Raw genomic sequence first — 16,485 nt, 5'->3', positions numbered from 1 at the left:
CTTGAACCTGGGAGGCAGAGGTTGCAGTGAGCCGAGATTGTGCCATTACACTCCAGCCTGGGCAACAAAAGCCAAACTCCATCTCAAAAATAAAAATGAAAATAAAAATTACTAGCTAGGTGTGGTGGTGTGTGCCTGTAGACCCAGGTACTCAGGAGACTGAGGCAGGAGGATTGCTTGAGCCCGGGAGGCCAAGGCTACAGTGAGCCTTGATCTCACCACTACACTCCAGCCTGGGTGACAGACTGAGACCCTGGCTAAAAAAAAATTTTTTTAATTAAAAATAAAAATAAATAATCATGGAGAACCTACCGCATGCCTGGCACTATTCCAGTGCTGGGATGCAGCAGTGAACAAAGCAATGTCCCTGCCCTCCTGGAACTTACATTGCAGAGGTGAAAAGTAAAGTAAACAAATAAATAAATGTATGGTCAGTGGCAGTCAGTGCTGTGAGTGAAAATAAAGGTGACGAGAGAGTGATAGATTGTATGTGGGTGGACCAGGTGTGGTGGCTCAGACCTGTAATCCAGCATTTGGGAGGTTGAGGCGGGCAGATCACCTCAGGTCAGGAGTTGGAGAACAACCTGGCCAACATGGAGAAACCCTGTCTCTACTAAAAATACAAAAATTAGCCAGGCATGATGGTGGACACCTGTAATCCCAGCTACTCAGGAGGCTGAGGCAGGAGAATCACTTGAACCCAGGAGGCAGACTCCAGCCTGGCAACAGAGCGACACTCCATCTCAAAAAAAAAAAAAAAAAAAATACATATATATATATATGGTGGATGTTTGGAGGGGTGCTGCTAACATTTTAGGTAGGGTGGTCAGGGAAGGCCTCTTTGATGAGATAAGCAGGGAGATGAATGACTGAGCCATGCAGCTACATGAAGATAAAATGTTCTGGAAAGAAAGAGCAGCCAGTGAAAAGGCCCTGAGGTAGGAGCTGGCTTAGTGTGTTCAAAAAAAGCAAGGAGGCCCATGTGGCTGGAGGCAGGTGGGTAAGGGTCCAGGAGATGGGGGATGGGGGCAGGAACACCCCGTGGCCATGGGGAGGACTTTGGACTTGACGCCAAGTGTTGGGGGAAGCCATTGATGAACAATACAACAGCAAAAGCTGTTGGTATTTGATTTTACCCAAAGGTGTAAATAGTAAATTCTGAAAAGAATATTTTGACATACATGCATGGCAAGTTTCGGAACAGGTTTCTATTTGGGTGACTGAACGCATTTAAGAAAAGATTAAGCAGTGATCCTTGAACACCAGCCAAATTGCCTCCTCCTTCCATCATTGCAATTGGATGGCTCCAGTCAACTTATCTTGATCCAGCAAAGCATTTGGCATTTGTCCTTATAGACAAGACATAAATGTGAGCTGGATCATAGAGACTCGGATTTAGACCTGAACAATTCTGATAAAGCTGAAGGAGATCTCTATGAAGCTCCGTCCTGGCCCTGGGCTGCCTGGCATTGTCATGAGTCGCTTGACTGGAGGCAGAGGAAGCCACTCTTCACCCTGCAGATGGCTGCTGGCTGGGAGGGAGCTCCAATACAATGGGTAACTGAAGCAGATTCAAGGCAGCCTTGACAGATTGCAAAATTGGGTAGAAACCAACAGGATGAAATTCACCAGGGATGAGTGCTAAGTCTTGTGCTGAGGTTCCAAAAAACTAGTTACATAAGAATAGTACTGGGAAATCTGGTGAGATGGAAATTTCTGTTGAAAAGAGAGAGAGAGGCTGGGCGCGGTGGCCCATGCCTGTAATCCCAGCCCTTTGGGAGGCCGAGGCGGGTGGATCACAAGATCAGGAGATCAAGACCATCCTGACTAACACGGTGAAACCCTGTCTCTACTAAAAATACAAAAAAATTAGCCGGGCGTGGTGGCGGGAGCCTGTAGTCCCAGCTACTCGGGAGGCTGAGGCAGGAGAATGGCGTGAACCCAGGAGGTGGAGGTTGCAGTGAGCTGAGATCGCAGCCACTGCACTCCAGCCTGGGCAACAGAACAAGACTCTGTCTCAAAAAAAAGAAAGACAGACAAGGAAGGACGGAAGGACGGAAGGACGGAAGGAAGGAAGGAAGGAAGGAAGGAAGGAAGGAAGGGAGGGAGGGAGGGAGGGAGGGAGGGAAGGAAGGAAGGAAGGAAGGAAAAAGAAAAGAAAAGAGAGAGAGAGAGATGAAAAGAAGGAAGGGAGAAAGAAAGAAGAGAGACAGATACACTGGCAGTTTTCATTCTGTCCACAAGCTTATAATGATGTCCCCTTAAATCAGAAGACCCAACCAGGAGGGAAGCCTGCTGTTCTCTGGGAAATGGGGTCCTTGCCTTAGGCATCCAGTCCCTTAGGCTTGGCCACCGCATGGTGAGAAAGAGAAGGTGACAAACCGGAGAGAACCAGGGAAGAGATACCAGATAAGGATTTGGCCAGCTGGAAACTGATTGATGATGACAACCAGAAATATTGAACTGGAAGGAAAGAGAGCTTGGCTGGGACTAGGGCAAGCCAATAGCTGTCCTCAAATACAGGATTCAATGGCTGAGGACAAAGGAGAGACCCAGTGTATCATTCACAAAGCCAGAACCAAGACCACTGAGAATCACCAACTGGTGGAAGAGAAAGGCTGCTGCCAGCTCTGGAAACACTCCTTAGCCATTAGCACTGCCCAGCAATGCATCATATTACCTGGGCACAGGTGAGCCCCCACCTCACCCTGGGCCAGCAATAGCAGCATTTATTACATCCCTGCTCCTGTGAGGCTTGTGCTAGAGTCTTTACATCATTATTTGGTCATTACATCTCATTTAGTCATTACAGCAACCCTATGAGGCAGAGATTATGACGACTCCCATTTTAAAGGAAGACAGGACCAGAAGGCTGAGTAACTTGCCAGTGGCTTAATAAGAGACTTAGGGCTAGGCATGGTGGCTCACACCTGTAATCCCAGCACTTTGGGAGGCTGAGCGGGAGGATCACCTGAGGTCACAAGTTCAAGACCAGCCTGGCCAACACAGTGAAACCCCATCTCTACTAAAAATACAAAAATTAGCTGGGCATGGTGGCAGGCATCTGTAATTCCAGCTACTCAGGAGGCTGAGGCACAAGAATCTCTTGAACTCAGGAAGCGGAGGTTGCAGCGAGCCGAGATTGCATCATTGCACTCCAGCCTGGGCAATAGCAAAAGACTCTTAATGATCAGTAGCTGCAACACTAGAAAGATTTTTCTTTGCAAGAGCAAAGAAAAATCCCTTTGGTTCTAGAAAATCTCCTGAAAAAGAGGAAGGCTTATGAAGCCCTCAAAGCCACCCAGGCAAAGCAGGCACTTTTGTCAAAGAAGGAGCAGAGGGAAGGAAAAGGGCTCAAGTTTAAGCAACTGGAATCATTCCTACATGATTCCTAGCGGCAGAAATGTGACAAAATGCATCTCAGATGACTAGAAGTCAAACGTCACGCCTTGGAATTGCCAGATAAACATTCCTTGACCTTTGTTGTATGCATCGAAAGAATTGATGGCATGAGTTTATTGGTGCAGAGAACCATTTGTAAGACTTTGCCTAAATAACATTTTTAGTGGTGTCTTTGTAAATGTCACCCCCCAGAACCTAAAAATGCTGCGTATAGTGGAACCTTATGTGACCTGGGGATTTCCAAATCAGAAGTCTGTCCAGGAACTCATTTTGAAACACGGACAAGCCAAGGTCAAGAATAAGATCATCCCTCTGACAGACAACACAGTGATTGAAGAGCACCTGGGGAAGTTTGGTGTCATTTGCTTGGAAGACCTCATTCATGAAATTGCCTTCCCAGGAAAGCATTTCCAGGAGATCTCATGGTTCTTGCGCCCTTTCCACCTCTCAGTGGCCCATCATGCTACCAAAAATAGAGTGGGCTTCCTCAATGAGATGGGCACACCTGGCTATCGGGGTGAATGCATCAGTCAGCTCATCTGCCAGCTGAACTAGACCCAGGTGCCAAACTGCAGTAAATTTTTATCAATGAAGTAGAAGCATGTGTAGTAGAAGCATGTGTTTTTGTTTTTATGGGAATTTTTATCAAGTATCTTCAGAGAAGATTATTTCCAGCTTTATCTTCAAAAACTGGAAAGGAAAGGTCAAAGAAAAGACAGTAGCTCACACCTGTAATCCCAGCACTTTGAGAGGCCGAGGTGGGTAGATCACCTGAGGTCAGGAGTTCGAGACCAGCCTGGCCAACATAGTGAAACACTGTCTCTACTAAAAATATAAAAATTAGCTGAGCATGGTGGCACGCACCTGTAGTCCCAACTACTTGGGAGGGTGAGGCAGAAGAATCACTTGAACCTGGGAGGCAGAGGGTGCAGTGAGCCAAGACCTCACCACTGCACTCCAGCCTGGGCAACAGAGCAAGACTCTTGTAAAAAAATAAATAAAATAAATAAATAAATGAAGAAGAAGGAGGAGGAGGAGGAGGAGGAGGAGGAGGGGGGAAGAAGAAGAAGAAGAAAGAAGAAGAAAGAAGAAGAAAGAAGAAAGAAGAAGAAGAAGAAGAAGAAGAAGAAGAAGAAGAAGAAGAAGAAGAAGAAGAAGAAGAAGAAGAAGAAAAGAAGGAAGAAAGAAGAAAGAAGAAGAAGGCGGCACTAGCCTATGTTCATGGCAAGCACCTCTCATCACAGTCCAGTTCCAAGGAAAAATTCCAGCATTTTCTACATTGGCTGCCACCTCATCTAAAATCAGCACATTCCATGGGCATCTTCTATCCTAGAGTTTAGTGTTGGTAAATGAGTAACTTTGGTAAATGAGTAACTCTAGCATTTGTACAGGGCTCCCCAAGACTCCTGCACCAGTCGACCAAGCCCAGGGACATAATTGAATCTGGAGATTCCTGGGGCCTTGTTTTGAAAAAAGACTTGAAATAGTAAGAAAGGCCCAAAAATAAATGTTCACTTGTCCCTGAAAAAAAAAAAAAAAAAAAAATTCTGTCTCACAAACAAAAAAGAGACTTAGGGGTGTCTAGGGGGCCTTCCCTGCCCCAGCACTGCCTAGGTGTTTTGCCGGGAGAAGGGGGCTATCGCCTACTTTTCTGAGACTTTCATGACCGTACCCCTTGAGAGTGTTGTAAGCAATAGCCACTCCCAACCTACACACAAAAAAATTCTGCACCAATTTTGGGTACTCTCAAAACCCAAGAACCCGGGTGATGGGACCCTAATCCCGACACTCCTTTGCAGCCCAGAGTCTGGGAGCGCAGAGCAGGGGCTGCGGGGTGGGCTGAAGGTGGGCAGTACTGGGGGGAGGCGGGCGGAGCGGGGCCGGGAGGGGGCGGTGCCGGGGGGCCAGTAGTGTGGCGCGCCGCCTGCAGGGGGCGCTTGCGGTGGCTCCGGGCGGAGACAATCGCGCTGAGCGGGCGCCGCAGCCGGAGCGGGAGCCGGAGCTGCGAGGCGCGGCGCAGAACTGGGGCTGCGCCGGGCCGGGCAAGCGGGACCAGGCGGGAGCCATGGACCGCTAGGGCCCGGCCTAGCCCCGCGATGCCGCCGGCTAGTGGCCCCAGCGTCCTCGCGCGGCTGTTGCCGCTGCTGGGGCTGCTGCTCGGCAGCGCCTCCAGGGCTCCCGGCAAGTCGCCGCCGGAGCCCCCCAGCCCGCAGGGTGAGTCTCCGCCGGGAGGGGCCGCGATCGCGGGCCTGCGCCCCCTGATCAGGCTCCCGCCCGTTAGCCCCCTCTTCGCGGCGTTCGTGAATTGAGGGGTATTCTGTTCCTTGGATTCGGGTGGGGGGAGCTAAGCGATCTGGGGTCGGCGCTTCTTGGAGAAAGCGGAGGCGGGGAGAGGGAGGCCGTCCGGGGCGGGGGTCTTGGGGAGACACAATGGGTAGGGCGAGGGTCCCCAGGCTCGGCGCCGCCGCCCCCTCCCTATTTGTTTTTCTCCCTCCTAGTCGGCGAGGCGCTGCTGCCTGAGCCATTGTCTACCGAAGACACCCGCCCAGGGGCGGGCTGGGGCGGGCGCCCACTCCGCAGCCCCCTGCGGGTTCCTCGCTCCCGACCCCGGCTGGGTGGGGGCGCCGGCATCGGCTGCCACCCTAGGCCCGGACAGGAGGCTGGGCGCCTGGAGCTGGGTTTGAAGGGGGGAGGGGAGAAGGGGGAGTGGGTGAGGCTGTGGGCGGGATTGACTGCTCTAATGGGGTTCTTCGCCCTGGAGCCTGACAGCTCCCAGCCAGCTCCCCTGGTTTAGAATTTGGGGTGCACCAAATAAATGCTTGTGAGCCTATGACGGAGGACGAGCGGCAGTTGTGGGGCTCTGAGAAAAGAGGGTACATTGTGATTCCAACTGAAGGCGCATGGCAGGCTTGCGGTCGCGGAGCCATGCTGAGCTGGCTGGCTGTGGGCAGTGCCGGCTGGGAGGGCAGGTGCCTGGGTCCCCGTTCAGCAGGCCTCCTGGCACTCCTGTCCCCTGCCCGCCCCCAGATCACCCCCTCCTCATCTCCCATCTCCTTCGCAGTGGAGAGACCCTCCCCAGCGACTCACCGGGCGCAGGTGGGTGTGTGAGGTGGGGGTGGGGCCGGCTTCCGCAGCAGGAAAGGGTGGGGGAGCAAGACCCTGACTCCACACTCCACAGGCAGGCCTGGATGCTTATGGGCCTCCCCCCACTCCAGCCCTGAGCCCACCTCCCGTGCTCCTGCTCTCTCCCCCCTGCCTGTGGGCCCCATCCCTGCCTGAAGCAGTGTTCACTCCTCACCCCCACACTAAGGAGCTGGCAGGAAAAGCAGGGTGGGGGGGTCTGGATGAGGGAAGTGGGGTCCGGATGAAGGGAGAGGGTCGGATTTCCTCCTGGATTGAGGCAGGCCTGGAGCCGGGAGAGGTGGATGCTATATGGTATGTCAGGCTTTGAGGATTGGGGAGGGTTCGCCCTCTGCCTCAGTCTCCCCAGCTCTCTGGGGGAGGAGATGAGGCTTTGCTTAGTAGGAAGAAGCCCTAGTTTCCTAGGACGTCCCTCCCCTCAAGTCCCTGCACCTCAGGGGAAGGGGCCCAGGGAATTGGCTGGAATAGAGCCAGGATAGGGGGGTTCTCTGGGGCAGCTGGCGGGGAGCCCAGGTTGAGGGGAAGGGGGAAGGGAATCTGCTAGGCACCTGCCCCCTTCTCCCCCACCCCCAAGGTTGGCACAGAGCCTTACCAGCCCACCCCAGTTTTGTTTCCCCAGCTCCCTCCCTATTCTGAAGCTCTGACTCTTGAACCCAAGCCATTCCCTCAAATGACCCCAAGTATCTCAGACTCGGGGTCCCTCTCCCCAGCTGCTCTATCCAGCTGTTCCTAAGCCCAGGATGGGGGTGGGAGTAGCCAGGCCCTTCTGGCTTCTCAGAATTCCTAATGGGTGTTGGTGGGGGGATGGATGAGGACCTTGTGCACATCCTCCTAGGCTCTCCCCTCCCCCCACCCCAAGCCAATTCTTCTTTCTCCCAACCTGGGTGTATAGACCTCCACTCTCCCGTATTAGCTGGGTGCCCTCGGGTATGTCACTTAACCTCTCTGAGCCATAATTTGTTCATTTGTAAGACATGGAAGGATAGTGCCTACATCATCAAATTGAAGTAAGAAATCTCATCAAATGTGCAAAAAAAACAGTACAGGGGTGCCAGCTTCCTGTAGCAGCAGAGAGCGAGAGTGGGTGGAGTGTGCACCCACCCTGCAGGGTTGGGCTCTGGCCTGGGAGGGGAGGTGGGCTCAGGGGAACAGCTGGATGGGATGCCTAGGGCAGGCGTGGCACTGGCTCCGGGTTGGGAGCCTGAGCTAAGACACCTGTCACTGCTGAGTGTCAGGCTCCACTCTAAGGCCTTCCCTCTCCTCGAAGTCTCCGCAGCACCCTGACCTCCCCAGGCCCTGCTGCTCTCAGCTCTAGACTCTTCCTTCCGTACCCAACCCCCACTAGATTTGCATCCAGCACTCAGCCCACTTCCCACCTGCCTCCTGGGCCCCCCACTGAGGTGTCCATACATGCATGACACACCTTGTTAGCAGGAAGGTAGGGGTGAGGAGGTGTGTTCTTGAGGGAGGGGCTGTGCTGATGGGAAGGGGTGCCCTGGATCAGAGAGACTGCCTGGAGAATCCATGGGAACAACTCAAGGCTTGGTTCCTCCCCATCACGCCATCTGAGGGCAGGACACCTGCCTGATGGCCTGGCCAGACTCTCCTTAGGCTGGGGGCAGAGGCATCCCTGGAAAGCAAAACACTTGGGCTTCCCTCCCCAGCCCCCTCCACAATAGTTCTCTTGGGCCTGGGTTGCACCCCCCCAGATCTCCTTCCCCTTGCCAGGGCCCCAGCTCCCTGCCTGATCTCCTGGGAGGAATGAGGGCGTTGCCATGGTGACTGACTGTAGCTGACCAGCTGGGAGGGGGCAGGCGGTTCATGTGAGGGGGAGGGGGCAGAAGTAATTTGTCTGGGCATAGGGTTGGGGTGAGTCCCTAAATCTGAAGGGAAACAGGCTTGTGCAAAGGATTCTGGGAAAAGGATGAATGACGGGAATGACCAGTTTCCTAGTGTCCCCTGTCAATTTTTTCCCAAGACCCCTAACTCTCCCCTAGCCTCCATCCTCCCTTTCAAACTGCTGAATCTTGACCTTTCTCTCCACCTGCATACCCAGCTTTACTTAGCCTTTCTCAGCCCTCCTGTCCTCCTCTCCCCAGGCCCGGGGTTAAGAATGTTGCTTCTAGAGGCAGACTGCCAGGTCTGGATCCCAGATCTCCACTTAGCTGTAGTCCAAGTATCTAAACTCTCTAAGCCTCAGTTTCCTTATCTGTAAAATGGACTAAGAGCATATATTATCAAATCCAGTACACCACTGACTGTAAGATGCACCATGATTTCAGGTACCAGTAAGAAAGGAAGAAATGCTGCCAGTTATAACGATGGCATCATCAATCATAGACATAGCCTGAGTTTAGAATTGTGAAAATGTGACACAGTGCATGTGTCAGACAATGAAATACGGGAATAGTCCCACCTCCTTTATGGGCGGATAGGAGGTTTCTCACTGAATGCTGGGTCTTAAATCATGCCTTCTCTAGCCTCAGCCCCAAAGACTCTCCCAAACACAGCTCCTTCCTCTGATATTGGGGCTCCCCCCAGTTCTCTTTCCCCCTCCCTCATTCTCACTTCCTTCACCCCATCTTGCCCACAGAGATCCTGATCAAGGTGCAGGTGTATGTGAGCGGAGAGCTGGTGCCCCTGGCCCGGGCCTCAGTGGATGTGTTTGGGAACCGGACTCTGCTGGCAGCTGGTACCACAGACTCAGAGGGTGTGGCTACCCTGCCCCTCAGTTATCGCTTGGGCACCTGGGTGCTGGTCACTGCTGCCCGCCCTGGCTTCCTCACCAACTCTGTGCCCTGGCGTGTTGACAAGCTGCCCTGTGAGTGCAGGGGCAGGTGGAGTGGGGGGGGACAGCAGCTGACCCTCCATCAGCCCCTTCCCAAAATAGTCTCCTTGGGGGTGGAGGGGGAGGCTTTCCAGCAGCTGCTGCCTGGGCTGGGGTACACAGAGGGGGCTGAGGGAGGGTGAAGCCTCTGGGACTCAGATGGAGGTGGTGCCTGGCTGGGGGGTGGGGGGCAGGCTTTCCTGGAGCTGACCGGCCATCCCTCCCACAGTGTATGCGTCTGTCAGTCTCTACCTGCTCCCTGAGCGGCCGGCCACGCTCATCCTCTATGAGGACCTGGTGCACATTCTCCTAGGCTCTCCCGGTAAGGCTCTCCCCCTCACCCACACCAACTCTTCTTCCTTCCCCTAACCTGGGTGTAGAGACCTCCACTGTCCTATATTAGCTGGGTGTCCTTGGGCAAGTCACTTCACCTCTCTGAGCCATAATTTGCTCATTTGTAAGATGTGGAAGGTTAGTGCCTACATCATCAAATTGGAGTAAGAATTAAATCTCATAAAAAGTGAAAAAACACAGTACAGAAGGTGTTCAATAAATGTTTATAGTTATCGGGGATTCTCGTGGTTTCTGTTCTCCATCTATTCCTACCTTCCCTGCCACCTTTATCTTCAATGGGCCTACACGGATTTGTTGTGCACCTGCTGGATGCACAGGTGCACAGGAAGTGCAAGGCCCAGAGAAAGCCTGCAGCTGTCCTGATCTACCCCCGGCTTTTGGTCTCGCTCAGCTAGTACTTACTTCAACTCCTAGGCCGTGCCAGGCATTGTGGCTGGTGCTGGGAACCACAGTGAGGAAGAAGACCTGCTCCTTGCCTTTGGATGTTCACAGCCAAGTAGGAAGACAGATCATTGCAAGCCCTGAAATAGTTCCAGAGCAGGCAGGGCAGTGGAGTGGAGGGCAGCTGCTTTCTGTGCTGAGACGGCCCTAACCTGCGAGGGGACCCGGCTGGGTGAGAGCTTGTCGAACGGAGCGGTCAGCCCTCGACTCAGGAGTGAAAGGGAAGCAGAGGCACCTCCACTGGAGAGGAAGGCCGGGGGAGACATCAGGTGGAGAGTAGTAGAGGACAGTGAGGGTTTGGGGGCTCCGTTCCGCTTAGAGGGCCATGGTGGGTTTCAGAGTTCGAGGAGCCCCTTCCCGGTTTGTAGTCTCAGCCTGAGCCCTTGTCACGGAGCTAGATTTTTCTTTTTTTTTTTTTTTTGAGCCAAAGTTTTGCTTGTTTGCCCAAACTGAAGTGGCATAACCTCGGGATTCTTCTGCCTTAGTCTCCTGAGTAGCTAGGATTACAGGCACCTGTCACCACGCCAGACTAATTTTTGTATTTTCAGTAGAGACAGTTTTGCCATGTTGGCCAGGCTGGTCTCGAACTCCTGACCTCAGGTGATCCACCCGCCTCAGCCTCTCAAAGTGCGGGGATTACAGGCATGAGCCACTTCACCCGGCCTCACCAAGCTGCTCTTGTTTGCTCACCTTCATCACTCTGATCCCAAACCAGAGGCTTCTAAGTGCCCCTGCAGGTTTCTAAAATGCCAGTGGACCCTTTGTAGCCCCCTGGCTTGAAGCCCCTGCATGGTACCTACTGCTTTCAGTACCAAGCCCAGGTGCCATCTCAGAGCTGACAGCGCCTTCCAGAGCCCGGGCCGCCCCCTGCCCCACACCTCTGGGCCTTTCTCATGCCAGGCCTCCTGGATGTCCTTTCCCTCTTTCTTTCCTGGCTGAGTCTTCCACATCCTGCAAGACTCCACAGGGCCTGCCCTGAGCTGAGTGAGACCAGCTCCCCTAGTTCCCTGCATCCCTCTATTTGGATAGCAAGGCAGGAGGAATGGCACAGGAGAGGATGGGCCTGGAGCCCAGTGGTCTGGGCTTCTATCCAGGCTTGAGGATTGTGACCTTGGGCAAGTTACTGAACCCCTGCCTGCCTCCATTTTTGCACCTCTAAAATGAGGCTGATAATAAAGACACCTAGCTGAGGGGCTATTTTCCTAATTGCAGGGGTTAATACAGGTAACCTGCTTAGAACAGTGCGCAGCATAGCTTAAAGCTTAATAAATGTTAGCTGTGACCATACTGTATTGGAATTGTTTATATGTCTGTCCCCTCCTCCCCAACACACACACACACACACACACACACACGACCTAAACTGTCTGATGCAGTAGCCACTAGCTACATATTAAATTGAAGTAAATTAAATCAAAAATTAATTAATTTGGCCGGGCGCGGTGGCTCACGCCTGTAATCCCAGCACTTTGGGAGGTCGAGACGGGCGGATCACGAGGTCAGGAGATCGAGACCATGCTGACTAACACAGTGAAACCCCATCTCACCTAAAAATACAAAAAAAAAAAAAAAAATTAGCCAGGCGTGGTGGCGGGCGCCTGTAGTCCCAGCTACTGGGGAGGCTGAGGCAGGAGAATGGCGTGAACCTGGGAGGTGGAGCTTGCAGTGAGCCAAGACTGAGCCACTGCACTCCAGCCTGGGCGACAGTCTCAAAAATAAAAAATAAAAAAAATTTAAAAAAATTAATTTTTTAAAATTAATCCATCCAGAGATGGATTCTCACTCTGTTGCCCAGGCTGGAGTACAATGGCATGATCTCGGCTCACTGCAACCTCTGCTGCCTGGGTTCAAGTGATTCTCCTGCCTCAGCCTCCTGAGTAGCTGGGATTATAGGCGCCTGCCACCGCACCTGGTTAATTTTTGCAGTTTTAGTAGAAACGGGGTTTCACCATCTTGGCCAGGCTGGTCTTGAACTCCTGACCTCGTGATCCACCTGCCTCGGCCTCCCAAAGTGCTGGTATTACAGGCGTGAGCCACCGTGTCCAGCCTTTTTTTTTTTTTTGGAGACAGAATTTCGCTTTTGTTGCCCAGGCTGGAGTGCAATGGCACAATCTCAGCTCACCACAACCTCTGCTTCCCAGGTTCAAGCGATTCTCATGCCTCAGCCTCACAAGCAGCTGGGATTACAGGCATGCGCCACCACGCCCAGCTGATTTTGTATTTTTAGTAGAACTGGGGTTTCTCCATGTTGGTCAGCCTGGTCTCTGACTCCCAACCTCAGGTGATCCGCCCACCTTGGCCTCCCAAAGTGCTGGCATTACAGGCATGAGCCACTGCACCCACCTAGAAAAAATTCATTACATTTTTAAAAATTAAAAATCCAGTTCCTCAGTCACACTAGCCACATTTCAAATGCTTAACAGCCACGTGTGTCCAATGGGTACCATAATGGGCAGCACAGCTAGAAAACATTCCCATCACAGCAGACATTCATCTTTGAGCCCCCAGTGTCTAATCTGGTGCCTGCCACATAGTAGACAATACTGTTTGAGGATCTGGATCGCAATATTTTATAGGTTCTATAAGGAAACTTCTAAGAAAGCAAGTAAATTCCTGAGGCTCACACAGAGATTTCAAGTCCATGTCCCTTCCAGGTTAACATTCCATGACTGCCCAGCTTTCTCCCCAAGGCATCACCCTCCCTGGCCTTCTGAAGTGGCCTGACCTAATATCCCCCTTTTCCTTAGATAATGGGTTTCTGCTCCGGTCCCTGGGGATCCTGTCCGTGGTCACGCCACTGCAGCCCCTCTCTCCCTCCAGGTGCCCGCTCCCAGCCCTTGGTGCAGTTCCAGCGCCGGGCTGCCCGCCTGCCTGTCAGCTCCACCTACAGCCAGCTCTGGGCGTCACTCACGCCTGCCAGCACCCAGCAGGAAATGCGGGCTTTCCCTGCCTTCCTGGGCACTGAGGCCTCCAGCTCAGGTAGGCTGGGTGCCCAGCGTGGACGGGGTCTCCCCAGGCTCAGGATCAGCCCTCAGCCCTGTACGCTCTTCCCTCAGGCAATGGCTCCTGGCTGGAGCTGATGCCCCTGGCTGCTGTAAGCGTACACCTGCTGACAGGTAATGGGACAGAGGTGCCACTCTCAGGCCCCATTCACCTGTCCCTGCCCGTGCCCTCCGAGACTCGTGCCGTCACCGTGGGCACCAGCATTCCAGCCTGGAGATTCGACCCCAAGAGTGGTAAGTGCCTCAGGGGGTTGCAGGTGCTTGAGTTGAGGGAGGAAAGTGGGACTTAAGTGGGAGGGACTCAAGTGTGACAAAACCCCTGCCTCTCCCAGGGCTGTGGGTGCGCAATGGCACTGGTATAATCCGGAAGGAAGGCCGGCAGCTCTACTGGACCTTCGTCTCCCCTCAGCTGGGGTACTGGGTCGCCGCCATGGCCTCCCCCACGGCTGGTAAGAGTAGTGGGGCAGTGGGCATAGGGGCCGTGGAGGAGGGGAGCTGGGAGAGCAGACTTCTGAAAGGCAGGAAGGGCGTCCACACCTGAACGCTAAGCCCTCGCCTGGTACAGGGCTGGTCACCATCACGTCGGGCATCCAGGACATCGGCACCTACCACACCATCTTCTTGCTCACCATCCTGGCAGCCCTTGCCCTGCTGGTGCTCATCCTGCTGTGTCTGCTCATCTACTACTGTCGGTGAGCACCGGGCTTCCCCCACCCTCCCCTCCTCTCCTCTGACTGAGGCCTGCACTTGCACCGGGCCCTGGGGCCCCAAAGATGCATAAAATCCACTTCTGGTCCTCAAGGGGCAGACAGGAAAAGACTTCCTGTAAACATGCTAAGACCTGAAGGGCTGGTGCTAGTGGCTGAAGACAGCGGGGAGGTGGGAGGGGAGGCAGGGCTTAAGGACTTGCAGCCCGGCCCCTCCAGAGAGATCTGCCACTGCCCCTAGCAGCCCAGCTCTCTTCCCCAGAGGACTCCAGGCCGAACACACCCACAGACGGCTAAGATGCTCATCCCTGGTTCTCACAGCACATCCTACATGCAGAGGAGTGCAAGAGTTTACCCTGAGGGGACCGCCAAACGGACGTGGCTCCCCGCCATCTCTCCTGGGGGCCCCAGGCATTCTCCTCACCTCTTCCACTATATTCATCTCTTGTCTTGCATTTAAGGGGGTTCGGGGCCAACTCTGGCCTTCACCCTTTCCTGAGAGGCCCCCTCTGCTCCCTCCCTTCCAGGAGGCGCTGCCTGAAGCCGAGGCAACAGCACCGCAAGCTGCAGCTCTCGGGGCCCTCTGACGGTAACAAACGAGACCAGGCCACCTCGATGTCCCAGCTCCACCTCATCTGTGGGGGACCCCTGGAACCCGCCCCGTCGGGGGACCCCGAGGCTCCGCCTCCAGGCCCCCTCCACTCGGCCTTCTCCAGCTCCCGGGACTTGGCCTCCTCCCGGGACGACTTCTTCCGCACCAAGCCGCGCTCTGCCAGCCGCCCGGCCGCCGAGCCTTCGGGTGCCCGCGGGGGCGAAAGCGCCGGGCTCAAGGGCGCGCGTTCGGCCGAGGGCCCCGGCGGGCTGGAGCCCGGCCTAGAGGAGTACCGGCGCGGGCCCTCGGGGGCTGCGGCTTTCCTGCACGAGCCGCCCTCGCCGCCGCCGCCCTTCGACCACTACCTGGGCCACAAGGGGGCGGCCGAGAGCAAGACCCCCGACTTCCTGCTGTCGCAGTCGGTGGACCAGCTGGCGCGGCCGCCGTCGCTGGGCCAGGCGGGGCAGCTCATCTTCTGCGGCTCCATCGACCACCTCAAGGACAACGTCTACCGCAACGTCATGCCCACCCTGGTGATCCCCGCGCACTACGTGCGCCTCGGTGGCGAGGCTGGCGCCGCGGGCGTGGGCGACGAGCCGGCCCCGCCCGAGGGCACGGCACCCGGCCCAGCGCGCGCTTTTCCGCAGCCCGACCCCCAGCGCCCGCAGATGCAGGGCCACTCAGGCCCGGGGGGCGAGGGCGGCGGGGGCGGCGGCGAGGGCTGGGGGGCCGGGCGCGCGGCGCCCGTCAGTGGCTCGGTCACCATCCCTGTGCTGTTCAACGAGTCCACCATGGCGCAGCTCAACGGGGAGCTGCAGGCCCTGACCGAGAAGAAGCTACTGGAACTGGGCGTGAAGCCTCACCCGCGCGCCTGGTTCGTGTCCCTCGACGGGCGCTCCAACTCGCAAGTGCGCCACTCTTACATCGACCTGCAGGCGGGCGGCGGGGCCCGCAGCACCGACGCCAGCCTGGACTCGGGCGTCGATGTGCACGAGGCGCGGCCCGCGCGCCGCCGGCCCGCGAGGGAGGAGCGGGAGCGCGCCCCGCCTGCCGCGCCGCCGCCGCCGCCCGCGCCCCCGCGCCTGGCGCTCAGCGAGGACACGGAGCCCAGCAGCAGCGAGAGCCGTACGGGTCTCTGCTCTCCAGAGGACAACTCGCTGACGCCGCTGCTGGACGAGGTGGCGGCGCCCGAGGGCCGGGCGGCCACGGTACCCCGGGGGCGGGGCCGCAGCCGCGGGGACAGCTCCCGCAGCAGCGCCAGCGAGCTGCGGCGCGACTCGCTCACCAGCCCGGAGGACGAGCTGGGGGCGGAGGTGGGCGACGAGGCCGGCGACAAGAAGAGCCCGTGGCAGCGGCGGGAGGAGCGGCCGCTGATGGTGTTCAACGTCAAGTAGCGCCGGCGCCGGGCCTGGCACCGCCCCTCCCGCGCGAGCCCGCACCCAGGGTGCACGCCCCCGGGGCCTGCGGGGGCCCTCGCGCGTAGCCCCCAGCCCCAGGCTGGAGAGGGGCCCAGGGGCCTTGGAACCGTTCCGTGGTAGGTGCTGGGTTGTGTCTTGCAAGGGACCCTGTGTCTGCCTCCAAGCCGGGGAGGAGGGGGGGTCCAGCCCCCAAGGGGAGGTGCCTGGGAGGAGGGCTGGGGGGAAGCAGTGCCTGTGTAGACGTGGCTGTACATAGAAAGCTCTATTGTGGGAAAGCAGGAGGGGTGACCCAGCCTCAGCTGCTAGTGTGAGGGCTGGGAAGGGAGGGGGCGTTCTCTCTGGACCCCTGGGAGGGGAGGGGGTGCTGCTTGCTGACTAGCCCATCTCTGGGCTACGATGTCACAGGGCTGGTGGCTGGGACAGCTCTGGGGACTAGGGGGTAATGTGATACAGCCGATGTGGGCAGCAGCAAATACAAAACTGGTGAGGTTAAGGCTGTGTGTGTCTTTCTGTGGGGTAGGGGAAGGGAGTGTTGGCAGTGGACATGAACCCTTGCTCTGGGGCCCTGGGGAGGGCAGGCAGGGCGGCAAATCAGACACTG

The 16,485-nt window shown here is 56.0% G+C and overlaps 1 protein-coding gene and 1 pseudogene across 1 annotated transcript; both read left to right on the top strand.

The window, feature by feature from the left end:
• The first annotated feature begins 3,186 nt into the window (after positions 1-3,186).
• LOC112610238 lies at positions 3,187-3,957 on the top strand (annotated as a pseudogene).
• Positions 3,958-5,352: 1,395 nt separating this feature from the next.
• Positions 5,353-16,371, top strand: FAM171A2 (family with sequence similarity 171 member A2). Its single transcript, XM_025361009.1, has 8 exons — positions 5,353-5,616; positions 9,137-9,364; positions 9,600-9,692; positions 12,986-13,144; positions 13,222-13,401; positions 13,500-13,616; positions 13,733-13,859; positions 14,402-16,371. Exons 1-8 carry the CDS (start codon positions 5,499-5,501, stop codon positions 15,858-15,860), a joined length of 2,481 nt encoding a protein of 826 aa, XP_025216794.1. The 5' UTR covers positions 5,353-5,498; the 3' UTR covers positions 15,861-16,371.
• The last annotated feature ends 114 nt before the right edge of the window (positions 16,372-16,485 follow it).

Source organism: Theropithecus gelada, chromosome 16 (assembly GCF_003255815.1).
Source record: "Theropithecus gelada isolate Dixy chromosome 16, Tgel_1.0, whole genome shotgun sequence".
Taxonomy (NCBI): Eukaryota; Metazoa; Chordata; class Mammalia; order Primates; family Cercopithecidae; genus Theropithecus; species Theropithecus gelada.
The sequence above is the reverse complement of the archived record's forward strand: the minus strand, read 5'-3'. Positions and strand labels throughout refer to the sequence as shown.

Bases quoted from the DNA above. Each gene is read 5' to 3' on its own strand.
- FAM171A2 (XM_025361009.1), top strand. From the start codon at position 5,499: ATGCCGCCGGCTAGTGGCCCCAGCGTCCTCGCGCGGCTGTTGCCGCTG. The intron at 13,402-13,499 runs GTAAGTGCCTCA...TGCCTCTCCCAG, and splicing joins GAGATTCGACCCCAAGAGTG to GGCTGTGGGTGCGCAATGGC. The intron at 13,860-14,401 runs GTGAGCACCGGG...CCTCCCTTCCAG, and splicing joins CTGCTCATCTACTACTGTCG to GAGGCGCTGCCTGAAGCCGA.